At 52.5% G+C, this 26,849-nt stretch overlaps 1 protein-coding gene across 3 annotated transcripts in view; it reads left to right on the top strand.

Annotated features, from left to right (window-relative positions):
- PTPRS (protein tyrosine phosphatase receptor type S) overlaps positions 1-26,849 on the top strand; it is a 164,840-nt gene that overhangs the window by 43,348 nt on the left and 94,643 nt on the right. For all 3 annotated transcript variants that reach the window (XM_072845126.1, XM_072845127.1, XM_072845125.1), the window contains exon 2: positions 20,969-21,136. In XM_072845126.1, coding sequence (XP_072701227.1) covers positions 21,049-21,136 — 88 coding nt within the window. In that variant the 5' untranslated portion in view covers positions 20,969-21,048. The remainder of the gene's footprint in view (positions 1-20,968; positions 21,137-26,849) is intronic.

The raw sequence follows: 26,849 nt of genomic DNA, 5'->3' as shown, positions 1-26,849 counted from the left end.
CTTACTGGTTACTTGGAGGCTGTGCATGGGCTGAGCAATCTCAGGAGAAGGTTATATCAGAGCAGACTTACATTTTCATGCGAATTAACAAGTGAAGGCAAAACTTGTGGGGTCCCTTGGCTTTTCACTCACCGCCTAGCTCCTGGGAACTCTGTATGTACTTTGGCTCCTGGGCGATGCTCTAACAAGCTCACGCTAAAACCGTGCCAGCCCTGAGTTTGCGAGGAGCAGGTTTCTTAAATCAAAGTAAGTGGTTTTATTGGGGATTTACATTGGTTTTGGCTGAACCGTTCGCAAAGGTGCGTGTGAACGGGGGAGAGGAGATGGCAGAGCTTTCCTCCCCGTCCGGGGCCGCGTGGCTTCGTGCTGGCAGCGTAGCCTGTGCAGCACACGCAGGCAGAGAGCAAGAGCAGGCGATGAAGGGCATAATTACGGGGAAGGATGTGGAAACCAGTGCGCTGAAAGGCAAAATGATTTGCCCAAGGACATGGGGTGATGGAGCTGGGGTTGGAGCTCAGCAGCTCTGTCTCGTGTGCTGGAGTGCTGTGTCCAGGCTGGTGCTTCTGCCGGGAAGTGGTTTTGGGGTAGATTGCCAATACCTTTACCTTGATTTTTCTGGCTGTCGAAAAACCGTAGAGGCCTGGAGGACCTGAGTTCAGATGACTGGTCTGAATGTCTCTCCCTGGAAGCTATGGAAAGCAGTACTTGCAGTCCTGTTTGAACTTGTTAGTTGACAAGTTAAAAGGTTGTTTTGACCCTTCAGGATATTTAAAAAAATATATTTCTTTCACCTTCCTTCTCCCAGTTTTATGAGAGGGCTGAGCCAAGAGCTTTGTATTCGACAGTAGGAATGTAATTACAGCAAGTCCGGGCGAGCGATTCTCCCCTAGGGCTGTTTCATAGTTGGTTTTTACTTCTCCTTTTTTTTTCTCTCTCTCCCCCCCGCCCTTATTGCTCTTATTCCTCCGTCTCCCCACGCACGTGCGATGCCGCGGCAGCTGCAGGACCCCACTCCTTCCCCCAGAGCCCTGGTGGGAGCGGTCCGGTTTTGCTGGGGGATGCGGCCCTTGCACGCAGGAAGCAGATGAAGCAAATTGGAGCTGGAAAGGAGCAGCAGCCAGCGGGGTCTGCCGCCAACCGACCCCGAGCCATCGCAGAGGAGCGGCTGGACGGGACCCAGCGCAGCTGCTCTGGCCGGGGGAGCTGGGCCCAGCTTTCAGCCCGCGTGTCTGTGCAGACTTGAGCAGGGCAGGACCAGCGGGCAGATGGAGTGCTGCCCGCCCGGGAAGCGGCTCCCAGCTCCCCCTGCCCGTGGCACGGCTCGGTGGGGTGGGCATGCTGGGTGCGTGCCGCCGGCAGGGCTTTGCAAGCTCTCGCTTTGCTCGTTTGTGCCGTGTTTAATGAGCAGAGAGGGTTTCTTTTTCCGTCTCGCCTCTTGGAAAGCATCTAACTCCTGCGGAGGCTGTGCTGCCTCGGCGTCTGTCGGCCTGGGCGTCCTTGGTGTCTCGGGCTCTCCCCTGGGAGTATGAGGGCAGGGGAGGCCCAGGCAGCAGCGGGTCTCATGGCGTGGCTCCATCTTCCTGCTCCTAGCAGGCGTGGGTCTCGTTATACACAGCTGCTGGGCACCGTGTGCCCTGCTGCAATGCTGCTTGCTTTTTTGGGGATGGAAATAAGCACTGACCGTTTTCGTGGTGGGAGCAAGTGCCATCAGCTCTGTCTCCTTTGCTGCTCCTGCCAGTGGGATCTGAGAGGGCCGGGGAAACTGGGGGGTGGATGCATGGCTCTGCCACTTCCCTGCTGCATGACCTTGGTCACGCTCAGCTGCGTATAGGACGTGAACTTGATATTCTGTGGAGAAGGTAGAGCGTGGCATGCACCCTGCCGTTCACCCGTGGCACCCTGGACCCTCAACTGCCCCGTGGGTGCTGGCTCCTACCCACGTGGTCACCTCTGGCACATGTCTGTATGGCACTTCCCTGGGGTGGACAGGCACTTTGTGGGTGCACATCCTCTGTCTGAAGGGGTTTTCTTTGGGGGTGACTGCCATTAACCCACCTGAGCATGTCTTCAACCAAAATGAGCGTGTGAGCAGGAGCATGGAGAGGCTTGGCGGTGCTTCTGCCTCCACTGCGTGGTCTGTCCTGGGCTTTGTGAATGTGAATTGAGCTTTGTGATGCTCCATTACAGAGCGGGATATTATCCCCATGTTTAAAGGTGGTGAGGGTGAGCATGCGAGTCCCTGTGGTGCAGATGTGGGGCTGGGTGGCCGAGGCCCGCTCTCTGCCACTGGCTGCTTGGGGGGGTCAGGCGTGGGCTGGAGCAACACCGTGGCTGCGAACAGAGGAAAATGCCGAAAGAAATCGTGAGTGCTTTGCTTCTCCAGAGAAGCTTGATTGGGCTGAAGTGGGTGGCTGAGAGTGCCTTGCTGTGCGCGCTGCCTTTTGCCCACTTTATTTAATCGCCAGCCTAACCAAGCCCTCTCTAGCCAAATATCAAAGCTGCTTGGGTGTCGTTGCCAGCCAGGTGCATGCAGCAATGTGTGGGGAGGTCGGAGGCGTGTGTGGGTGTGCAGAGCTGTGAGTGCGTTTGAGGAGCTGGGGTTCCTCCCGTTCCCCAGCCACGGCTCTCGCCCCGGGTTTCTTTCACCTCGAGAGCTGTGCTTTGAGCCCCGTTGGCTGGTGGTGGTGGCTGGAGGAGCAGCAAGCGGTGCCTGAGGCCTGCGGTGTCGGCACCTCCTCCTGCCCCTGGGAAGCTCCCTCATTGGAAAAGGTCCTAAATGCTCTGCTGCTCCTGGGGCCGGACTGCAGCCACAGCTTGATTTGTTGTTGTCCAGGGAAAAGCCGGTGGTCTCTGATATTCCCCTGTGCAGATGTGCCTTTGCATCTCATCTGGAAGGCTGGATTTATCCTGGAATAAACTGGATGCAGCCCCAGATTGGTTCTGCTGGAAGAGCAATGATCATCAAAGTCCCCTTAATTCTCAATTAGTCCGTCTGCCCAAGGCTTTAAAATTGGTTAGATAAATGGCATTAAAAGTTAAATCTGAATTAACCTTCCCTTGCATAGGCGACCCCTTGGATCCCCGACTGCAACAAAGCAGGGCTGGGTGCAGAGCACAGGGTTCTCGTGGGGGCATACCCTTTCTGGGGCCAAAGTGGGTGCTTTTGGGTGCATTCCCCTCTCTGGACACCCGTCGCAGCAGGGCTGCTCCTCTTTCCATGGCTCAGCCCTGCCGTGAGCTGACCCTTGGCACCAGGCTGCTGTGCCGGGGTATTTTTAGAGAAGATAAGAGCGATGGCAGCAGAGAGGGCTCCGTTCCAGGGAGCTCCAACTCTTTAATTATGTTTTTGGTGTAGAAAATTATATGGTTCCTAGAGCATAAATAGAGAACGTATGGAAGGTAATTGCACCTCGGGGTGCAGATTAGCTGCTAGCAGGGAGAGGCTGTGTGGAGGCCGGGATCAGAGGGAAGAGCTGGGTGGAGGGAGAGGGAGAAACCGGCTCCTTGGGGCTGTCGGGCATTGCCCTGCTGCGGGGCGGCTGCGCCCTGCCTCGCCCTGGGCTCCTTGTGCCCCCATCCCCTGCAGTGCTTATGGGGGACCCCCTTCTTTGCAGTGCTTGTGTCCCCTGCACTGCTTATGGGGGACCCCGCCTCAAGTGCCTGGGGGGCCCTCAGCCCCATAAAGGTGGGACCGGTTCCGTGAGCCACCCCACTGCCATTGGTCCCTGCATTTTGGGAGGCAGTTTCCTTCAAACCTGCCTCTGGGGGTACCTCGTCGGAGCCTCCCTGGGCACAGAGGCTGGGGCAGGTTTATTGGAGACAGTGGAAATCTGCCCCCCACCTCAGGCCGGTGTGTGCCCCGACCTGCATTTGGTTCCATAGGGAGGAAAGAAATTTAGAACGCGTTTTCATGCTTGTGCCTTCCACCCTGCTCAGGAGTGGGGTACATGCAAGGAGGGCCTCAATTTTCTCTGCATTTTCTTTTTCTTCAGAGCAGCCCTGATTGCAGATGTGTAATCCAGAAGTGCATGGGTGTGGGGTATGGGGCTCGGCATGCATCCCTTGCCGCTGCGTGCTGCCAAAAATGATGCTTTCATTCTGCAGCAGAAAGGGCAAAAGCAGGGCAAAAAACTTTTAAGTGCTTTTCTTTATATGGACAAGCTTAATTTTTGGTGCTTCCTTTTCTTTTAAAGAAAGCATTAAACTAAAAAACACCCAAAGCTCTGCGTTGGCAGCGGTGGTTTTCTGCACGGTTCCCTCTCCCTTCCCTCCTTCCATGAAGCACGAGCAATTTGGACAGAGGATCCTGCAAACAAAGAGAAGGGTGTGAGCTTGGGCTGCCGCCACGCGTGCCCAGGAGGACAGTGAAGGGCAGCGCTTTGAATCTGCCGGGTGCTGCTGAGCGTGACTGGTCTTGCAGAGCTGAGTACCTGCAGCAACGAGAGCCAAAACCTTCGTTAGGTGCAGAAACGTGAGCAGGGACCTGTGGTAACCCTGTCCCTGCATTTGCATGGTTCCCTGCTAATAGAGACAAGGAGGTTTCTCCAGGTGGGACCTCATTGTCCAGACACCTCCCTCCCAGTCCCCGGAGTCATGATGTTCTTGGGATCTAGAGCCTGTATCTAGAGCCTGTAGAGCGAGTCCAGCAAACTCTTTGCTTGAGAGGAAAATCGAAGGTCTTGATGGTGGGAGGAAGCCTGGCTGCTGGTGCTGGGAGATAGGAAAGGGACTCTGGAGAAAACAACTGGGATTGGATAAGGAATTGGGCTTCGATCTCAAATCCGTCTCCAGCTGCAGTTTGTGAAGCAGTTTTGCAGAGCCTTCCCCCAGCCTCCCTCCTCCGGTTTAACCCTCCACCTGGCCAAGTGCTGGAGATGGGGGATTTTTCCCCCTCCTTTTCCCTCACGGTTCCCAGTATAAATACATGGAGCAAAGCCACCAGCTCTGTTTATTGAACACAAATAGAAGATAAAATAGTGGAAAACTAATTTTTTCATGCTCATTGGTGGGAAAGATTAAAATTATGCAAATCCTCGGCAGCGAGCTTGGTGCAGAGATAAGGGGATGTTCAAGTCGGCTGGCTGCCTGCTAATTCACTCATTGAAAAAGAAATGAGCAGGAAAGCTGTGATCAGCATCACCGGCCCCTCATGGTACTCACGGGGCTGGGATTTCTTTGCTGTGCTGGGAGGAAGCTGAACAAAGGAAACCTTTTTTTTGGAGGCGTGCAGGATCCATGCCGAGATGCTCACCCCAAAATCACGTGTCTGCCAAGGCCCGGCCGCAATTGCTGCCTGATGAGCTCCGGGATGCAGCACGTAGACCTTGTCCAGGGTGTTTCTGCTGACCTCCAGCCAGTTTGCAATGACCTGAAAACCTCTGAAAGTGGTGGGTTTTCTTTCCCCTAGCATGATGATTCTGGTGGTGAATCAGGTGAAATCTGCCGCCTTGATCCCGCCATTGGGTGCCACGAGGAGAGCAAGGCTGGGAGTCAAGTGGGAAACCACCGAAGACGAGCAGTGCTGGTGCTCGGTGCTTTCTGCTGCACCGGGGTGGCTCTTGGGGGGTTGCGGGAGGCAAAGTGGGGTTCAGCAGGAGGTTCACTAACCCAGTACGAAGGGCTGTGCAAGGCAGGGGAAGGGCAGGTGCATGCTGTGCGCTGGGTCTGGACTTTACCGCACGATCCCAGCCCTGCCATCGATGAAACGGTGCCCATCTCTCCCCGGGAGACGCCCGCTTTGTAGTGGAAAGCAAGTCTTGAAATTCCTTGTATGGGCACATTAATTAATTTTTGCAAAGCAGCAGTGCTGTGGGGGTTTTCCTGGGATGAAAGGCCTGTGTGTGTGTGTCCGTGAAGGATCTGGGTATGTGCAGATGTGTTTGCGGTCAGGAAAAAGCGAGTGTGAAGCAGCATCCCATCACCCCCCTGACTCCGGGTCTCTGACTCAGCTCCACGCTTCGCCTGAAGGAAAGATTTAACTCTTTTAGACCAAACCGAGCCTGTAGTGCCAGAGAGCATTAGCTGGCCACCTCTCCCCTCCCAGAGAGAGATTAGGGCGAATAGTGGGTCTTTTGCTCGTTGTGCCGCACGCTTTGCCCACTGCAGGCTCCTTGGCTGTCCGGCCCGTGCATTCATTTCTTGAAATCTCTCGGGATGATGCCGGTGCGCGATGCCCGGCACAGGGGAGACCGGTACCCCCTGGAAACCGAAACCTTGCGAAGCAGCTCAAACTGCTGACCATGCAAAGGCACCCATAAAATGATGACGGCTGCTCATCATGCTGGGAGAGGGACCCAGTGCCAGTGTGTGTTTTTGGAAGGGTTTGCCTGACTTCCTGTCAAATCAATATTTATTCACAAATCTATTTGTTTGCTTTTGTCACTGAAAACTCTTTTGGGTTGGTTTTTTTTTGTGTGTGTGTGTGTTGTTTTGTTCCCCTCGTGTATTTTTGGCTGCGCAATGCTGGCGACAGGGGCTGCTACAGCTTTTGCTGGCTCCAGTCGTTCCAGCTGCTGCTCCTAACCCATGGTTTTGAGCGTCTTTTGTAAGGAGGGACTGGACTGGCAGCTCTCCTCCAGCTGGGCACGTCTTTCTCCCCGCTCCCCCGCGTGCGCTTGGACCGGAGGTGACAGTGCTGCTGGGATGGGAAGGGGTTGACTTTAGCAAACGTGGATGGCGTTTTTCCATGACTGCATTATGGATCACGGTGGATGAGGTGTGTGGAAGAGATCAGCTCTCCCCCAAAATGCGGTGACAGTATCGGTGCTGGCTCTGGACCTGTGCATTTGGTTTTCCTTCATCCCCATAGCCAAAGCCATTGCTGGTTTATGGGCACGACGGGAGCATGCTCTGGGTCCTGGGGGGTGCGGGACACCCCCTGCATCCACGCGAGCCCGCTGGTGGCAGGAGCTGCCGGGATCGCAGCGTGCCGTGCTGCAGCCCCTGAGCCATCCCTGCCGCTGCGTCTGCCCTGGCAGCCTGCCTGGGACCGGGGGAGAGTGCGTGCGCAAGCATTTCCCTCCAGGCCTGCAATCGCACTCAAGTTTCACCATCGCCGCTAACCTTCCCGTTCATTTATTTTTCCATTTTACTGTGAGTGAAACAAATAATGGCTTGAGCGGCTTGAGCTTCGCCCTCCCTCCAGCCGCTCTCCCCCTTCTCTCTGCCTCCATCCCCTGACTCATTGCCAACCGCCTGAGCCCATCCTACTGGTGTTTGTTTTCCTCCTTACCCGTGCTCTCACTTTCTTGCTGGTTTATTTGCACTGCCGTAGTGCTTAGCGTACGGATGGGGACCGTGGATGTAGCACCTCTCTTTTGCTTCCAGCTGGCGCGGGTCCAGCTGTTTGCAGAGCTCTCTACACCTGCTAAAAGCTGCGGCTGGTGGAGATGGTGCCGTGATGGAGGCACAGCCCCGGGCCAGGGGCTGGAGCTGCAGGTGGAATCGAAAAGGGGTTTTTTAGCAGCTGGCTGAGGACCTACGGTGCTCCAGAGCACCTTGGGCATGGGGGGAGCATTGCTTCCTCCTGGGGTTATCTGCAGAGCCCCGTAGCTGGAATATTATTTATCTCCCCCTAGCCAAATCACGCAAAGCTAAATTGAGCTGTGGCAGGCAAAAGTGTGAAGCGTATTATTAGGAACAGGGAGCTCTTGTTCCACAGCTGCTGCTGCTGCTGCCGTTGGTAATTAATGTTTGAGGAATTGCAGATCTTCATTAGGAGAACAATTAGATTAATGAGAGAACCCGAGCTGAGGCTGTAGTGGGAAAGGGTTGGGGGGAGGCTTTAAAAACAAAATAAAATCCCGCCCCGGCACCCTGCCTCGCTGCTCCAGAGACGTGCCGATGCTCTTGGAGGTGTGCCGGGAGGAGACTGGTCCTTTCTGCCCAAGCAGTGACAGGCGCTAACGGACTCGCGGGGGGGCCGCATGCAGGGAGGGGGATCATTATGGAGAGGAAAGAAGCAATCTACCATCGTTATAAATATTTAAGGCAGCCCAGCACCCATCGTTCGGCCACAGCAGCAGGTTATTAGCAGAGAGAGCATTGGGTGAAGGCTGCTCGGGGCTTAGCAGGGTCCTGGGCTTGCATTGTTAAAAGCTTTAATTGGTGCCCTTGTTGCTGGCACCACTGACCCCTCCAAGGCAAGAGCCACCCTGGCCACGGGGTATCGCCTTCAGGGTCTGGGCTTTAATTCAGGCCAGTGGACGGGCCTGAACTTGAGAAATTTAAGATGCTTCTTAACACCTTTTTTTCAGCAAGAGGTTTTTGGCGTTCCCCTAACCCCTTATTTTCTTCCCCACGGGCTAGCCCCATGCTGGGACCATCCATGCACCTGCAGCGGGTTTGCCCTCGCACTGTGTGGTCGGTGTAAGGTGCTGCACAACTGACTGATAAGCAGGATGCAGCAGCAATTCGCTCAGGATAAATGAACCATAAAATCATAGAAAGTAATGACAGAAGGGAGGTTGGAAGGTCAATTAGTCCCTCTCACTGGCCCAAGGCAGCATTGTGCGTTTGGATGTCGTTTGAGGCAGATGCATGGCTGGCCTTCTTAAAAAGCTGCAGGGATGGTGTTCCTGTCCCTGGGCTGGGCTCCCCGCGTGCCTGCACTGCCTGGCTCGGGCCCCGCTGCCAGCTCAGCCCCACGCAGCCTCTCCCGCAGGGCACCGGCGATGTCCTCCCCGTGGGAAATGCTCCACATTGCCCCTCCGGACCAGCCACACCGTCCCCTGCTTCTGGTGAAAGGGAAAGGACAGGGGATTCTCATCTCCCCTTGTTTTAGGAAATCTGAGCACAAGAAACTGTTTTCCTGCAATGTGGAACCCCTGAGCGGTGCAGACGGGTCTGAGCTGGGATGGGGGAGGCTGTGGGTCGGCTCAAAGCAGAGTGTCGGGGCTTGGGGGGGTTATAAAACCCGAGTGTGGTGCAGAGGGGGCTCAGCTCCGTTTCGCCCATCTCCACTCCCCTTGCGTAGGGAGAAAGCGGAAAGTTTTGCCTTTCAGGGGACAGCAGATTTCTCCTTTCAGTAATTGATGGGGACAGAAAAAGTTGCATTTCCCGGTGACTCCAGATGGTTCAGCGAGAATAAAAGCGTTTTCTGCAATATGGTGGCTTCTGCGGGTCTGAAGGAGAGATTTGTTGTTGGACCCGTTCCTGTTTGGCTCAGTGCCTCTGAAGATGGACAAGTCATTACCGAGCACTCTCGCTGGCTGGGCGGGCAGAGGGGTCGGGGGCTCTGGAAAGCTTCCTGCAGCCGCTCTCATCAAGAGTGAAAGAATCTGCTTTTATGAGGCACTGCTCATCCTGCCCTGCTGAAAATGGAGGACAAAAATCATCCTTCTCCCTGGCCAGGCTTAGCCCATTGCATGCTGATGGTCTTCACCTGCCGAGTAAATATTATTGCATGTTTAATTCATTGCCCACTTCTCACGGGGGGGCGTGGGTGCGTGTGCATAGGTGCTGTTCAGCATTACAAAAACAATGTCGTGAATACTCAGCCAGCCTACTCAGAAAAATCTCTTTGCCTGGTCTTTGTGATGATTGACTGCTAACAAAGACACCTAGATGATCTCACCAGCTTGTCAAAATAACCCTTATGTTGGTTTAAAGTGAAATATAAAATGACGTGCCTACCAGGTGGAGTCTTTTTGAATCCTGGGTAATGGGTACGTTCTCCCAGGGTCGTCTCGCGAGCTCCTTTCCTACAGCCTGCTGTAGGAGGGATATTATCAATCTCTGAATGCTTATAAATGTTTTAAGCCGCCTCTGATGCATCCCTGGTTTGGACAGGCTGCGTATGGGTTGCTTTATCTTAACCAATGAAATGCAGCTACCTCTGGGGTGGGATGTCTGTTAGCCTGGCAGGACCCGCTGCTACAGCTGCTCAGAGCAGAAAGGGAGGAAAATCATATTTAATAGTGGTAACCCAGCAGGGCAAGATCAGGCTGTCACGTAGGAGCTAGAGTATCGCGAGGATGATGTTATTCTCAATTTCTGCTTATTTAGCAGCTTCTTAATTTTGCATCTTGTATGGAAGAGGAAAATTGCAGCAAAGCCCTGCCTGGCTGAGCTGCTCAGCTCGGAAGCGTTCCTGGCTTGCACCACTTGGGCGTTGGTGCGCTCTGGTGTATTTTGTGGAGCTTCATTCAATGCATTAAGGTAACTCCTGGAGGCACCCGCTACAGCTGGGGCTCTCCACAAGGATGTGACAAGAGCCAGAAGCTTCCCTAGACAGACAGGCCAGAATTAAATCAGAGGGAAAGCAAGCACGGAGTGTGGATGCAGCTTCCTAGCCCTGTTGCTGACCTTGAGCAGTGCAGCCTAAGACTCTGTCCGGTCTGCTCTGGTGTCTGCTGGTCCGCAGGGTTCCACGAGCCCAAGCAGTGACCTAGCATCCTCCCAGCTTAGCTCTTGAATTCAGATGAGATCATGGCAGCAAGAGATGGATGGGTTTTGTTTTTTTTTTTCTTTTTTTCCTCCTTTCTTAATCTCCCCTGGCTGGTGGGTCTGAGACACAGGATTCCTGCCAGAGCAAGAGAAGGGATTTGCTCATCTTCTGTCTCGCAAGCTCAAAACCAAATCCTCTTTATGGAGTTTAACCCCCTGTGTTGGCTGGCAGGGCTGGAGCGTCTGGCAAGGAAATGGTCGGGGGGAGAGATACTGAAGGAAAAGGCAGGCTGAACCAGGGAGAGGGCAGGACTGGGAATGACATCCCTGTGCCCTCGGTGCCCAAGGGGTGCACTCTGCCTTTGTGTTGGTCTTGATTGTGGCATGCTTGATTCTGGGGTGGAGAAAACACATATGGAGGCGTTGTTGTGGCTGTGGGAGCCACATTGCCCCATGTGCAGGCCGGCAAGGGGATTCTGGTGGCAGGGTGGAGCATCCCCGGTGCACAGAAATTGGGTGAATGTCCTCCCGCGCAGGGCTCCCGAGTAGGCTGCCGCAAAACCCGGGAAAGACAGCACTTACTAATAACATTGATTAGCTTTACTTGCTGATTGCTAATCAGCAAGATGCAAGCCGTGGCGGCGAAGCCAGCTCTGCAATACAGACCAAGAGAGACAAGCCTCTCTATCCTTCTTACTGCGGCTCAGGATCCCCGTCCTCGCTTGCTGAGGGATTTGCCGGTACGGTTGTGCTGTGCGGAGCGCAGAGCAGCCAGGGTCACCCTCCTGTTTCCACCGCTGCGTCCAACCCTTCCTAATTGAAGCACGACCGTACCTTTTTCATGGGGTATGAGGAAACGAAACAGATCATCCGCTACACTGTTGCCACAATGATTTTCATTTACCACCAAATAGTAATTAGGCTAAACTTTGCTTGTTTACTTCACTACTTTTATTTCCTCTCATTTGTTTTTTGCTGATAAGCGGAGCGTGTGCAGGCGGCTCCATCCTCACACAGGGACCACAGCACTCCCATGTCATCTCCCAGCCTGGCTACCCAGAGATTTGCGGACAAGAGTGGCCATGTCACGTACAGGCCATAGAAGAAAATGTATTTCTTTTCTTTTTTGTTTCCCAAGGCTTTCAGCTTGCCTGTATGTGGGCTTGAGCTGTTCCAGCCTCTGGGGTTTCATTGCCTCTTCATGAAGGAGAAAGCAAGGGCAGTCCCTCTGCATCTCTTGGCCATGGGAGACCCTAAAAATTATAAGCAGGGAATTAATTTTTCCTCTGTCTCAGCGTAAATCCAGACCAGCTCCATGTTAGTCAACAGTAGCCTCTCTGGGTTCAGTGGGGTGTGAGGGAGTCCTTGCCCGATCTGTAGTGGTTAATTGAAATTCTCCAGGGTGTTGTGTATGGAATGAGTTTTGCTGTTTGGTTTTGGCCTGAACTGCACGTGCATGCAGTTCAGGGAATTTTGGGGGTATTTCTATTGTAGCTCGTAGTATGAGGGACTGTGTCTAGCTGAGGACAAAAAAAAAAGAAGCGATGCGAAATCCGGACAAAGCTTGGGGGTGTTAGTGCTGCCTCCCTGGGGTGGTGCTGGTGGCAGAGGGGTGCCTGCACCGGGTGGTGAGCTCCCGTGGGAGCACCAGGAGGGTCCCGCCGCCACCCTCCCGCAGGGCCCATCGAGCTGCCCAGGTGCTCGGCATCGGGTTCGATGGAGAGCTCTGAGGAGCTCGAGTGCAGATGAAGATAACAAATGGAGGCAATCGATCAGCAATTGCCTGTAATGAGAAGGTTGTTCTTGCAAGAGGGCTGGTGACATCCTACACCGGTCCAGCACTCTGAGCTGGAACTGATAAAGTACCCCATGTTCCTAATTAACTTTCTTTCTTTAAATTTTTTTTTTTTGCTTTCGATTTTTCATCTCTTTTCTGCCTTCTGCTTGGGCTGAAGGCTAGTGAAAGATGCTTTGCTTCGACACAAACTCATAGCAGCAATAGGTGGGCAGGTTGCATCGTTCGGTTGCAGTCCTGCCCCGCAGCGATGGACCTCTGCGGGGCAGTGACTGGCCTCCCGTGCTCCTGGCACGGCTACTGGGGCTGGGAACCCACCCGTTGTCCTCAGGGGAGGGTTTGCACAAGACTCTTTAGTAACAACCACCTATTTTGTGAGAAAGCAGCTTAAGTTGCCCTCAGAGGGCAGCAGACAACTGTGTAGGAGCTGGAGGAAGGCCAGACAGGTTTCTATCAGCGGCTGAGCTGCCACCAGCAAGGAGCAGCGTTGTCAGCCCCAGGAACGGGGTTTGACCCCCCTGCTTGCACAGGGTTTTTGGGGGGAAGGAGGGGGCCGTCGCTCCCTCCTGCTGCTAACAGCAAAGGGAGTCCCCGTGCAGACCTGGCAGAGGGGGCGAGCGGTTTGGAGGATGGAGAAGGTTGCAAGATCCGGCAGCATCCAGGTTGCTCTTTGAAGGGAACAGTAAGCCAGAGCTGGAGGGATTAGCCTGCTCAGAGGGCCAGATGCCATCTGGATGGGCTCTTCCCAGTACAGGTCATCTTCATGCCATGCTGCAACTCAGAAAAGCACTGGTTCCTCATTGTTCAGTGTCTTTCTCCTGTGTTCTCAGTTGGACACACACAGATGTGAGTCCAGGAAGTCTTTCCACCCCAGGAAGGTGGAGCGCTGATCTGAACCTTCATTTGATCAGGGGTGGAAAAATGCTTTTTTCTTAGCTTGGACTCCAGACATGAGAAAAGCTGTTGCAGTTTTGCTGGTGGTGGGCTGTTGTTTGGTTGGGCTCCTGTTGAGGTTTTTGTTTTTTGTTTTTTTTTTTTTTCTTTTTTCCTCTGCTTTGTTTGAGTGGTGCTTGATATCTCTGGTTTGGAAAAGGTCCAGTGATGATTATGGCCACTTTGCCCAGGTCGGAGGAGGGATGGCTGTGATGGGGAGAGGTGTTAGTGCTCCTGCCAGCACAAGAATTCGGAGCGAGGACTTGTGTAAAGGGACACAGACCTGCAGGTTGCTAGTGACCAACGTGACTATAAATGATGTCAAGTCCCTTGTGAGGGATGGTGTGTATATGCAGAAATTCCAGCCTGGGGCATTTGCTGTAGGTCAGCAGTGGGCATATATCCCTTTTCTTCAGTCTTATTCAGGAATCCCTACCTGCTGAAAACATCTGGGCCAAAGAAAAAAAAAGATTTTGGTATTTTTTTAAATCGTATGTCATCTTAGTTGGCAATGTGCCTAGTGTCCCAAAGGCCGAAGCGATTTGGCGCTGGGTGTGTGCTCCTTCCCTAAGCTGTGCTTCCCCACCGGTCTTGAGCACGTTGCAATAACACGGCGTCACCCATCTGCCCGGCTCCCAGGCTTGGGGTGCAGGCACTTTGGGAAGATGATGTTGGTGATTTTCTCTTTAGCATTATTTTCTCACAGAAAATTGTGTTTATTCCCCTTTCGGAGCCTGGCTGGTGCGCTGTGCTGAGGATGCTGTGAGATGAGGCTGACGGACGATTATTTACCCAGCGCTGTCGGCGTGCGCGTGGCAAGCGCGGAGATGAGATGCAGTCTGTGCCCCAAGGAACTCCCAGTCTGTCAGGCAGCTAAGCTGGGGCTAATGATGAATGACTTCCTAAATAAATAAATAAAGCGCGAAGGCCTGAAAAAAGAAATGCAAAGTATTACCCTGAACCACAAGGAAATGTAGTTGTCGATGATCGCTGATGCTGTCAGGCGCTCAGCGGAGATCTGCGATGGTTTGTTGGTAAATGCTGAAGGATGGCGTGTGTGTCTGTGTGAGCGAGGGGAAGGGGATGGGGCAGAGGGGAATGTGGTCCTGGGTGAGATTCATCCCTGCCTCACGCCTCTGTGCATCCCGGAGGAGAGCCCAGCTCCTGCCCTGCGTGCACAGAGGCAGAGGAGAAGCCACGTCTGCAGCCCAGCTCTGCGCTGAGCCCAGGAGGATGCTCCTGGGATTTCTGGTCGCTCCAGCGTTGCCTCCCTCTCACTGGCGATGCTGTGGTGCTGCCACCGGCACAGGCTTTTTGCTTTGCCTTCGCTGCAGCAGCGGTGGTCCTTCGGGGTCCTCCCTGGGCTGCGGCCGCAGCACCCCACAGCGTGGGTGGGCTTGGGCTTAACAGGGGTGCAGCCTGGCCAGGGGAGCTGTGCTTCCTCCTCCTCCTCCTCCTCCTCATCCCCTCGCTGCTGGTTGCCTCTGGCTGCGGCGATGCCCCCTCTGCCCCTGTCCGTGCTGCGCTGCACCTGCTGAACACTTCCCGGCCACCGCAGATACATCACCGCTTGTCAGAGCTGTCACTGCTGCGAACATGGTGGGGGGAAAATTAATTTCTCCTGACGATTCGAACCCAACTCTGAGCTCTCCTGTCTCATTTCTCCTGCAGTGACCACGGCTTAACCCTTGCCGTGCCATCGTGCCCCCGGGCAGGGAGTAGCAGCTTTAGCCACGCCCGCACTACTGCACCCCAAAATGCCCGTCGTGCCTATTGCTTGCGGGGACTGTGCCGGGCACTTTGCACGCATGGGAGGACCAGAAATGCCGCAGGAAGAAAGAAGAAGAGAGAGTGTGTGTGTGTGTGTGTGTGTGTGTATGCATGCAAACACAGCGAGAGGCAGTATGACTTCATGCTCGGAGCGCTGTCTTAGTGTGCAGTTTCTTCTGGTTTCCCACATTGTAAAAAAGGATAATACTGTCATATTAAAGCACTTGGAGATCTGGGGATGAAAAGCAGCGCATAGGACTGAGACAGTCCTGATCAAAGCTCTTTTTTCTCCATCTGTGTTTGTTTCCCCATGGAAGATAATACTCTGCCTCTTTCTTGTAAATATTTTTTTTAAGATCTAAGTAACCCCCTGATAGATAAGCAGTCATGCTTAGCTCTGAAGGATCTCTACTGGCTGCTCTAATTGTGTTTGCCAAGACTATGGCCTGCATTTTGAAGTGGGGTGGGGAGTTGCGTTCGAGCATAGAGGAGGAACTGTGTCCGGCAGCTTCAGAGGGGAAGGGGCTGCCTTGGAAATACTCCGACACCTCATTTTTCGGGCAGGATCATGCGTCTTTTGAGATCAATCCTTTCTGCACAGCCCTTGGAGCTGGGCACCTAAAGCCACCAGTTAGTCTTGAGGTGAGCTTTGCTGGTGGGTGGGGGTTGTATTTGTTTTGTTAAGGAGTATCGAAGTGCTGTGGGGAAGGTGGGTGCTGTGGGAGACAGCAGCACGGCAGTCCTGTGTGCCCTGGCAGATACTGGTCCTCGGAGCGGCATCAGGCTCCCATGTGTCCGGGGCGTCTTTGCTAAGATGAAGTGGCTCAGAAAGTAAAGTAATTTTGGGGGCTTTGCTGTCCTGATGAGCGTGATTCAGCAGGCACAGGGAGGTCTGCGGAGCGTTAGGAGCCTCCTTGTTGTGGGGGGAAGGATGTGCACGGTTCTGGCACTGGGTCTCGCTGGGACTTCTAGCATTTTGCTTTTGTGGCTGGCAGGTTTGTTCTGTTTTTTCTCTCCCCTGAGCTAACCCTGTGAGCAGCAGATGATGCTGTTGCGTGCGGATCCGGCTCTCTGGGTGAGCTTTCTTGGGGGCTCTCCTGTCTAACCAAGATTTGAGGTCAAGTGGCTGCTTTTTGAGCAGAGGCATCAGCAGCATCTCCCGCTCTGCCCCGACACTGGCTTTCAAGTGTCTGATCGGGAACTACGATGGCTGCGGTCTCTCCCCCCCTATTAAACAGGGTTTAGCTGATCAGCATGTTAGTGGGTGGGGAGGGTGAAAGGAGTGTCAGAAGCATATACTTTGAAGCTCGTGTCTTCATGCTCTGTTTCCCCAGGAAGAAAAAGGGTAATATTTGCCAGCAAAGCAACCTGAATGTGGAGGCGTGGGCCACGCGGGCTTCCAGGGACAGACAGCATTGCATGTTGGCATCTCCTTGCTCCCCAGCACCCACGGGGAAGGCCCCACAGTGGGGTCCTGGGCCAGATCCCAGCAGGCAGCTGCCCACGCTGCACGAGCCACCAGCGCTGGCATCCCCGTCCCAGCCCTGGTGGGGTTGGGTTTCCCGAGGGCAGGGTGTTAGATAGGAGCAAGATAGCAATGTGGGGTGGCGAATTTAAATTTCATCTCTCCCCTCCCCAGGGGAGGTGACAAATGAGCTAGTGGTTGTGCTAAAAGCTTTTCTTTCTTTCTTTAAAGAGGTTGCTGGGAGGAAATGAAGTGACCCACTGACCTTTGTTAATACGCAGCACAAACTAAGCTGGTGCTGCTGGAACAAGAGAGACCTCAGTGCAGCCCTCTGCCTGCAAGGTGTTTGCTTCGATTGATATGTCTAATGGGAGTAATTCTCCTGCAGCAGCTACTGAAAATGAAGATGTTTAATCATCCACTAGATCTGTGTGGAACTTTTTGCAGAGAATTTCTTTAAAATCTCCCTTCTCCTTTTTGCATACAGGTGAAACAGAAGAGAAGCCTAAATGTGTTTTTATGAAATTTTTTCAAGTTGTTATATTCTAATGAATCTGAAATGAAGGCATGATCCCTCCCTCCTGCATTTTTTTTTTAAATGCAGAGCAAACGTTTCAATCACCAGCTCCATGGGGACTAAGAAAAAGTAACAAATGGCAAAATACCTGCATAACTCTGACCCATGCCAATGTCTGTAACTGTGCAGACACTTGTTTTTAGCAGTGTTTCCCACAGGCTTCGTCTTTAAGCAGCAGGGACCAAGCTAGCCAAACTGGTCGGTAGATAAAGCCCAGTCCTCCTATAACCCCTCAGATACCCAAAGTAGCTTAAGGGAGTTAGATGTCCAGCACTCTCTGAAATGGGAGTTACCGGGAGGAAAATCTTCAAAAGCATCTTAGCGGCTTAGATTAAGTCCCTTTGACTCTCAATGGAACTTAAGCTCTTAAGAAATGTAGGTGCTTTTGAGCATTTTACCCTTTGTGCCTAGCACCCTTGGGTCCCTGGAGATCCCTAGGTCAGTACGGGCTGCAGGAACCACAACAGGAGGCTGCTTCCTGCAAACGCTTCTCAGTTGTATTATTTTTAATAATATTCTTCAAGACCCTGTGCTCAGCGCTTACAAGATGCACACATGTACATACTTAGAGCTAGAGATCAGGCAGTGCACAAGAATGAATGCCTTACAGGAGCTCTTTTACTGTAAGAATTAATCTTATTCCTGAAATGTGACCGTATCTAGCACAAATCTGACCCCATTGGGGGCCATGGCTTCACTTAATTGCATTCTTTAGCAAGGATTGAGGTCTATTAGGTGGTTTGCTTGTGTTGCAGGAGATCCTGTGCCAGAGAATTTAGTGAGGGTTTGCAGGTCTATGGAGCAGCGCAGGAAAACTGCCCTTATGTTTACTTCTGTGGTGCCAGGAGCTTGGCTGGGTGCTCAGCAGACAGGCAGGAGTGGTGCAAACCTGCTTCAGAGAGCATAGACAAGGTAAGCTGTGCCCATGCGGAGGAGGGGAAAGGATGGGTGATGAAACCCTTGCGATTTGAGCATTCATCAAAGCAATTCCCACTTGAACTCAGCACTGACGGGAGGGCAGGAGAGCCTCGTTGCGTGGTAGCTGGGTTTCCAAATGTTGCGTGTTCTGTATTGTAGGCAGGAATCATGCGGTGGATAAGAGTCTGTTTTCACCCTCCCTATTGCCAGGGTGCTACCAAGAAAGCAGAGCAAACTCCTATCCCAGTCTCTCTTTGGTATCTGCAGGGGAACCAGGTGGGTGCACGTCTTACTGTCCTGAAAATCCCGTGTCCGGGGGGAGACAGCCAGTGACGTACCTGCTCTGAAGGATGAGTTGCTGGATTGAAGCTGACATGTCCTAATATCTCTGCCAGCACTTTCTGTCTCTGTCAAAGGCTTGGGAAGCACATTATCACTGGAGCGGAAGTGTCACCCTCTGGCATCTCCTTCTCTAATCTTGGAGCTGTTGCTGTATCCCCTTTACCAGACCTTCTCTATCGGAGTCCATTATATGGCATGAAAAGCCGTGCTGTATGTGGGAGAGTGGAACTGCCAGGCTCCTCTCTTCGGAGGAGGCGGAACGTGCCCCTGACATGCCTGCATTCGGCTCCGTCACTGGGGGGACTTTGGGGGCGTGCTGCATGGGGCAGCACAGCCTCTTGGCTGCTCTGAGGTGTGGAAGGTCACTCGTGCCGCATTTGGAGAGCAGACAGGGCTCAAGGAGATGTTTGGTGGCGTTTGCTGGGACTGCGGGGGGGGGGTTATTGCTCTGATAAAACAAGAGCTTCCGAAATGCTCGCTGAGCTAGCCTTTTTTTTTAATATAGAGAACTAAAATGGTTGGGAGGATGCTTGCTCTCTCCGACTCCTGCCTTCTCCCTCTCCAGCCTTGCTGGTGGGAACTAGGAGCTGCATGACTGAAGCAGGGAGAAGGGAGAGCCAGCGAACAGCAACTTGCTTCCATTTGTTGTGCTGGCATTGATACCACATCCCAGTTTAATTAACAGTTACCATCACAGCTATTCATAACGTTCCCGGTCTCTGCTCGCCTCTGACAACAACAAAAGAAACCCCAACGCGTTGTTCTGCACCCTGGAATCCTGCGAACCCCCTGTTAAGTCTGGCTGGAGCCTCTGTGTTTTTCTCTAAGTGTGTCTAGAACAAACATTTGAAGAGGTTCCCAGTGGTATAATCCAGATTTTTTCTCTTTTTTGTGAGAGTATCAGTATTTATGCTGGGTTTTAACAAGCCAGCACTGAAGCACGATGGATCTAGACTAGCACAGAGCGCACAGCAGAGGCTTTGTAATCCTCAAAGTGCAAGTCCAAAGCTTCTCTCTGAAAAGTTGCTCTTTAGGGCTGAGTACATATGGGGACTTCTTGTTTATCCTGGCTTTTCTTTTAATTCTGTACAGTTCAGCCTTGGAGAGTTAATGGGACAGAAAAAGATTAAAATGCCCCTTCACACTGCCTGTCCCGATGGTCTCCTACCCTGATGTGTATCAGAAAGCTTAAGCAACCTCACTATCCCCTTAGTCCTTTTAAAGCCTTTGATCGCTGTACAATATCTCCTACCTGGCTTTTCTCCAAAAGGTGATAAACCCCGGTTTTGATTTTTAATTGGGGTAACTGATAGCAGGAAGGAACCTGTACAGATCTGAGAGCATCCTTCACACAGCTCTGGCCCATTATTCTACTGATCAGAGCCTATCTGATGGAGGAACCTCTTAGCTGCCGACCCTACGAGGAGGTTGTGGCTGCAGTTTTCACTGTTTCTTTCCTCTATTTTCAGCCCTTCTGGGGCAAAGCTCGCCTCTCTGACTGAAGGAAGCATTTACTAGTATTGACACATAGGACTGGGGTAGTTGCTAAGAATACAGCTCCCTTAATGCCATTCCAGCTTTGCAAAGGGATCAGGATAAAGCTGTAAGCAGGCAGCTCCGTTTGGAGCCAGGAGCTGTCTCCATGGAAATGTGCCGGCAGGGCAAGGGGAGCAGGCCGGTGCTGAGCTTGCTCTCCCCTGTCGCAGCCGTGCTAATACGCCGGTGCTGTCCTGCAGCCACGTTCTGCCACGTCTGGGGCAGAAGCAGTCAGGAGAAATTCTCTCCTGCATCCCTTGGAAGGTTGTGTTTGCTTGCTGTGCCTTTTGGTCTGTCAGGATCAACTATGGTACCCCTTGCTCCAGGTTTTGTCTCTTCCAGTTTTGTGTTAGCTCAGTAACGTGGTTCTTCTGTGTGTTGCAGGTGGGGAAACTGAGGCACCGAGTGCGGTAGGGACTCTCAGACATGCAGAATAGCTGCTGTAATCCCAGCCCTGGTAAGAAGCCTGGGAGGCTCACCAGCGTGCATTTGCCTTGCAAGAGGGGCTTTGGGACACCCACGCTGATTCCAGGGCTGAGGTTCGGGCTTGCTGTGTTGGGGTGAGGGCTGCGCTGCACAGAGCCTGCCTGGGCAGGAAAGAAATCTCTCCCCCAACTGCACGTATCCTCAGCAAGCAAAAGGGGACATATCTCCTGCTTCATCTTCCCTCTTGTGGGGGATTTTTTTTCTTCCTTCCTGGGTTTTTCATGTGTGAGGTTTCAGTTTTTCTTCCCCTGCCCTGCGCTTTTGTGGAAAAATCGCCCTTTAAGAGGGTCCCTGGGCCCTGTCGGGTCAGATCCCTTCACACCTCATTGCTCGTGTGCTGCTTGGCCAGCACTGCCTTTCTCCCATGTTGGGGAGGGGAGAGAAGCCGACGGGTGTTAAACTTTAAACACGGGCTCTGCGCAGTTGGTGCCTCCTCATTAACGCTTCTCTTTCTTGTACCGTTCCCTCCCTTTGTGTGAGTGCGTGCGTGGAAATTTGCCATTACCTGCCGAGGCAGGGAGGCTGGAGCAGGCTGGACTCGTGTCCCCACCAGTCCGCTTGGCGATGGAGCTGACCGAGTCCTTGGTGGCATCAAGGCGAAGGGCTGCCTGGCCTCCCCGCAGGGACCGCGCACAGCAATTGCTTTCTCGGGACCCCGCTGCCTTTCCGGGCTCTGTTTGGCTGCCCCCTCCCTCTGCGATGTCGGCTGCCCTCCTTCCTCTCTCTGAGTGCTCTCCCCTTTGCATTTGTGCATCCACAGGTGCTGACAACGCTGGGGAGACACTGTGAGCCCTGCTGACCCGGAGCCTTCCCGGCTGGGGCTGAAGGCCGTTGCAGAGGATGTGGATCCTTCCCAGCCCTGGGATGTCTTCGCTGGTCTCCCTCGTGAACCTCCTCTCCGTGCTGCTGATAGGCTGCGTAGCTGAAAGTAAGTGACTCTGCTGTCCCCCTGCCTCTTTTTTTCACCCATGCGTCACCTCCCCTGGAGAGGGACAGCAGAAGCAGGCTTTAGTGCTTAGAGCCAGCAAATGTATCCCCACCTTTTTAGTGTTGAGGAAGTGCTCAGTACCTGATCGTGCGTCTTAATTTTCCAGCATCTTTAGCTTTCCACCAGTGCCTTCCTGTTGTTCCCAGTCCCACCTTAGAGGGACTTTATAGGGCAGCTGGGTCCTCGCAGCCTGCTTTGAATCTCAGGTTGCCCCTAAGACTGCCAAAGAGCTGGAGAGAAGGGGAGGGAACTGCCTGATAGCTCCTGCCGGAGCTTTCCTCCCGCTTCTCCCGGCCCCATCTCCACCCAGCTCACCCATATTGTCCTCTCCTGCTCTTGCCTTTCAGGCATCTGTCAGACACTAGTGACCGTTGTCATGTTACTTGCTGGGGCTGGATTCAAAACAGCATCCGAAGAAAGAGTATTATGTTTCTCCTTCCCCTGAGCGAACCAGTTCCAGTTTAACACAGTTTTTATCTTTGCTGCCTTTCAATTCTTGCTTTAAAAAATGAAAAGGGGAAGGAAAAAAAAAAAAGTGAGAATCTTCAGCGACTTGAATGTAATGTTCCTTCAACATGAAGGCTGATCACTTGGGATCAGTGGGGAATAGACTCTTCCAAGCTGATTGAATTATGACTTTTTTTTTTCCTCCCCAGCAAAGCTGCTTGAAGCTGGTGAGAGGGCTGCTCTGGTCGGCGTAGCCCTTGACAGCTTTTAATGTAATCGCTTCATTATCAGGGTTTATTAAGATGACGCGGTCACTGGGGATTGAATGGATCCTCGACCTTTTTTTGCTGGGAGATTTTTTTTTGAGCAGTGCTTTCTCTTTTCTCTGCAGTAGGTGAGTGGCGATATATTTGCCCTTGCCTCACTCTGCTAAGTTTTGTTCGGTTCATGCTTAGCCCCTCTTTGCAGGGAGAAGTGTTCATGTGCAGAAAGATAATGTTTCCTTTTGTTCTTTTTTCATTTAATAAGCCCGGGAAGTGAGCTGGGCTCCGGGAGGTTCACTATAAGGCCACTTTTTTGGTGGGTAGCTGTGGACCAGCCTGTTCCTCAGATGGTGCTGGTGGTGTTCATAAAGACATACCCAAGCTTCAGTTTGAGCTGCCTGTCTTGAGTAGCAGGAACAGTGTGGTGGTTGGCAGCAAGGAACCTGGCACAAGCCTTCTGCCCAAGTACTTATCCAGGGTCCTACTTATCCAGGGTCCTACTTGGATGTTGCAGCCAATGCTCTTGTAGGTTCTTCATGAGCACCCAGGGTAGATGGTTAAAGCTAGCTGCTGTGCTCCACCTGGGTTCAGGGTGGCTTTGTTGGCTTGTGAAAGTGGGCACTGGTGGTAGGTAGGCCGCTACCTGTATTGGCTCCTGCAAAGGCAGGAGACTGCAAGCAGAAAACGCCATTCCTGGCTCTTTGTGCAATAGAGTCAGGAGAGGAGGGGACGCTTACGGTGGAAAATCCAGTGTCAGGGCTTCAGGGTCCCGTTCCTGCCATTGGTTTGCTGTAACGCTCCTGGCCAAATCACTTTGTCCTCTTGTTTTCAAAGCAGGCAATGCAGCTTTGCAGGTGCAGATGGAGAGTTCATGTGTGTGCGAGTGCCTCTCTGAGTAGAGCCCTGATTCATCTATTGTGATGTCTGAGTGCCTGTGAAAACTAGGGTCCTTTTTTCTTTCAAGTGTACGCCAAGCCCTGTGTGCCCACTGCTGCGAGTGGGCACTCTGCAGAATCAGGGCTTCTCAAAATCATGGCTGTGTGACTTCAGTTTTTCTGTGGTTTTGGTTTTCCTGGGAAGAAACGAGCATCTTTGCTGTCCCTGTCTTCTGTGGGGTGAGATTTGCTCAGAGATTCCAGCAGAGCTGGGAGATCCCACATGCTGTCTGACTGCTACAAAGCACTTTTGGTGGAAATGTGCCCTCCGGAAGGGCTGATGCCGATCAGACGCAGAAGGCACCAGTTGCACGGCCCAAGCCCTGCTGAAATCTGTCACTGTGAAGCAGACACCTTGCTGCTAGCAGCCAAGTTTCTCTCTCCTGTAGTTCTGCAGTGTCCTTGGATCCTGAACTGTGAGGTTTTGTGCTTTTTTTCCTGTTGCTGCTCACAGACGTACATACGGGAACTTTGCAGGTTGCAGGACTCGGTGTCCGAGGCAGGGCTGCTCTTACCTGCTTGATGTGCAGGTGAAGTTGGGCCAGGCGTTGTCTCTTCTCCTAACCTGTAGAGCATGTCAGCATCTCCCTGACCTGTTTGCCCTTGGGGATGCTCCCCTTTATGTGCCAGTTGTTTGAATTGCTCTGCGGCTGTTGCTATCTGCCTGGTGATGATGAGTTGATAGCTCCTCATTTTGGAGGGGCTGCTGAATTCTGCCTGTGCCAGGCCAGTCAGTAGCGTCCGAGCTGGTCTGCGATGCTCCCCACTGAGGCATGCAAACAGCAAACAGCTTTGTCTGTCACGACTGCAGAGACTGCGTGAGGAGCTGTCACTCCGTTCTGACAATGTCCTCTCCCATCAGATGGCCCTGGGCTCTGTCACACTGCCTCTCGCGTAATCCCTTGGCCGGCTTCCATTTGGCTGGCGCTCGCCACGATGCTGACCCGATTTCCTGCCCTAATTCACCAGAGGGGCTGCCAAGGCCTTGCAGCCCCCAGGGCGAGCGGTGCCAGGGTGGTGACCCTGCCGCGGTGGGAAGCCTCCACTGCAGGTAGGAAACCCCTGGGACGCTGGCTCTTGGAGGGCACCATCTTCCCAGCTTCACAGGGGAATGGCTCCCCTTGCAGCAAAGCGTGGGGCTGAAAGCTTGAACTTGCTTCCTCTTCCAGTGCAGCGCTGGAGGAGCTGCGGCCTCTGCAATCAAAGGACCATTAAAATACTTCACTTGTTTCCTAGGTTAATTGATCTCAGTCAGTGATTTAAATCTTTCTATGGCAGGAACATTCTATTTAAAGGAAACTGCTATTTAAATTAAAAAACCAAAGCACCACACTGCTTTCTGCCTGCTGTTCTTCCTTGTGAAGCTGAAGAGGATAGTAATTGAAAGGTATAAAGCAGACCTGTTTCTTCTCTTCGGTTGCATATGGACACTTTCTTTGTTTCTTCTGTATGGTCAAGGACAGCCCTAGGACTGGGAATTGCTAACTCCATGACTATTTTCAATGGCCTCCCATTAAATGGAACATATTATCATTTTGTTAAGGATTGAGCTGGTTGTACGAGTAACATTAATCGGCATTACTGCAGTGAGTTAGGGGAGGCCTTCCCCAAGAGCTATGCCCTGATGTGCTGCACAGCCAAAGAGGCCGGTCTCGTGCCCCTTAGAGCTGATGGAAAACCAGAGAGCACAGACAGACAGATGAGATCTGGATATGGGTCCGGGGAGGGGAATAGTTTCCCAAATTGCTGACGTACCTGGGCACAGAACCCAGCCTTGCTGTTTCCCAGTCGTGCCCCCAGCCCGAGTCATAAAATCTCTGCAGCGAGCACCTTAAAACATCTCATTTTGTGCATACGTAAAATCAGTCTCGTTTCGCTGGCTGTAGCTGGACAGGATGTTTTCCTGCCCGCGCTGTGCAGAGTGCAGCTGCGTTTGACTGGGGCTTAGGGCAGTGGTCAGGTACTCCTGCCCTCCTGTGCTACCCGAAGGAACAACGTGCGCACTTTAAGTGTTCCTCGGTTGCAGATAAAAAGCCACTTACTGTATAGAAATGTGGTAATTTTTATAACTGAAATCAGCATGCTCGCTGTTTTCAAGTGGATTTTTCCCATTGATTAAACCTTTGCGTTTTACAGTAGTGCTTCGCTAATTGGTACTTTGCATACACAGAAGGCTGGTGTGTGGCTCTCCGCCCCAGCAAAGATTTAATAGCAGATGCAGTAGCGAACATTACTTATTACTTAGGTTTCCTTCCGTTTATAAATCACGTTATGGAACGCTTACTAGCACACTCTGAAGTATTACCATAAATAATTAAATTTAAATTGCAATTGACAAAATAAAAGAATAAAGCCCCTTTTATGATGCATTACCCTGGCTTTCTTCCCTTTTAATTGCCCTTGCTCCATCGTTAATTTGCAGAACACAGTAATTCATGCCGGGCACATGTGTGCAGGGGGCTCTCATGTTCCGTGAGCTGCAGTGCATCCGTGGAGGCTGGCAGCAGATGGCAGCAAGGGTTGCACCATGCGTGCGGGGCTTGCGGAGAGGATGGAAAACATGTGCGGTGGGTTGGGAGAGGAACTCGTGTAGGTCCATGTTCAGGCTGACAAAGCGGTGCTGCGTTTTGGGAGCCGGTGCAATGAAAAAAGGCGTGTGGAACGTGTGTGCTCCATGCTGTGAGATGTAGGAGCTGGTGACTGGCCGCACGGTTCCTCTCGCCGAGATCCAGATGGCAGCGACTTAGAGGTGTATCTGACTCCTCTCCTCTGACTGGTCCCTCCCATGCTCTTATCCACAGAGGATTAGCCTCTTCAGCAGAGCTCACAGCTTTTATCTCCGGAGGTCCTAGCTTTGATCTGTTGTTGGCCAAGACAGCAGCTGTCAGATAAGATGGTAGTAAAAATCAAGGAGGTTCCATCTTAGAACTTGATAGGTATGTTAAGACGACATCAGTGGGAAGTGAATCTTTCTCCACCGTGGGAGAAAGCTGCTCCATTTCTAAGTGTTTGAGACTGATTCATGACAACACAACAGCGCTGTCCCGAGAGAAGGAAGGTGTTGAGGTGTGGTGAGGCTGAATTGCCCCACAACCAGTTCAGGTACATGACAGTGTACCTGCTGGGGAGATGCTGCTGAAAGGCTTTTTCCCCTTGGTGGGTGTGGGCTGGAGGGGTAGCAGAAGTTGAAGTGGGGACATACAGGAGGTTGTGTGGTCGGTTGGTAGGTGGTGGAGTTTCTGCTTGGTGTTGCACCTTGTTCCTTAAGTGAGTAGAGTCTAACGGTGTGCAAGAGGAGGCAGCTGCTGAATTGCATCCTCCCAGAAGGCAGAGATCCCTCTTTCCCTCTCCTGGATCCGCTTGCTGCTCGTTTGCCCCATGCACCAGTTGCCTTTGTAGGCAGGGAGACACCTTGCTGTCCTTGTTTCTGAATTGCCCTTTCCTTTGTCGCCTTCTCCATCTGCCAGCTGTGATCCAGCCTGCGGTTGCTGAGGGTTCTGGACTAGTTGTTGTCCCACTCAAGGACACTGAATTAAGCTTCTGTGTCACCTTGTTTAAGTGTCTGTTTAAATTAAACCTTGCCTGCCTGGATCGAGTGATGTATCTTCTTTTTTTTTTTTTTTTTTCTTTTTCTTTTTTTTTTTTAGATAACTCAAATTGGAAAGTTTGTGTCTTCTATAGGACCAGGAGAGGAAATAAATCATCTTTCGAGAGAGCTTCCTTGGGGGCAGGGAGAGCTGTCACCTCCCAGGTCTCAGCTGTGCCCCACACTGCGAATGCTTATTAGATTAATCTCTGCTGAGGAGCACCTGGGGACAGCAGCAGCCACGGGTGTTTGGGACGCAGCCATGGGTGTCTTCTGGTAAAGGATCTTTTCCCAACCAGAGGTTCTTGCTGCTCAGCTTCATTAGATGGCTAAGTTAGGGGAAAAGAGCATCTGTTTGTTGTGTAAACAAGCGGCTTGTGTGAAAATGTCATCTACGTAGTATTTGTGATAGAGAAAATGTA

This window comes from Ciconia boyciana, chromosome 24 (assembly GCF_034638445.1).
Source record: "Ciconia boyciana chromosome 24, ASM3463844v1, whole genome shotgun sequence".
Lineage (NCBI taxonomy): Eukaryota > Metazoa > Chordata > Aves > Ciconiiformes > Ciconiidae > Ciconia > Ciconia boyciana.
Note: the sequence above shows the minus strand (reverse complement) of the source record. Positions and strands in the feature narration are given on the sequence as shown.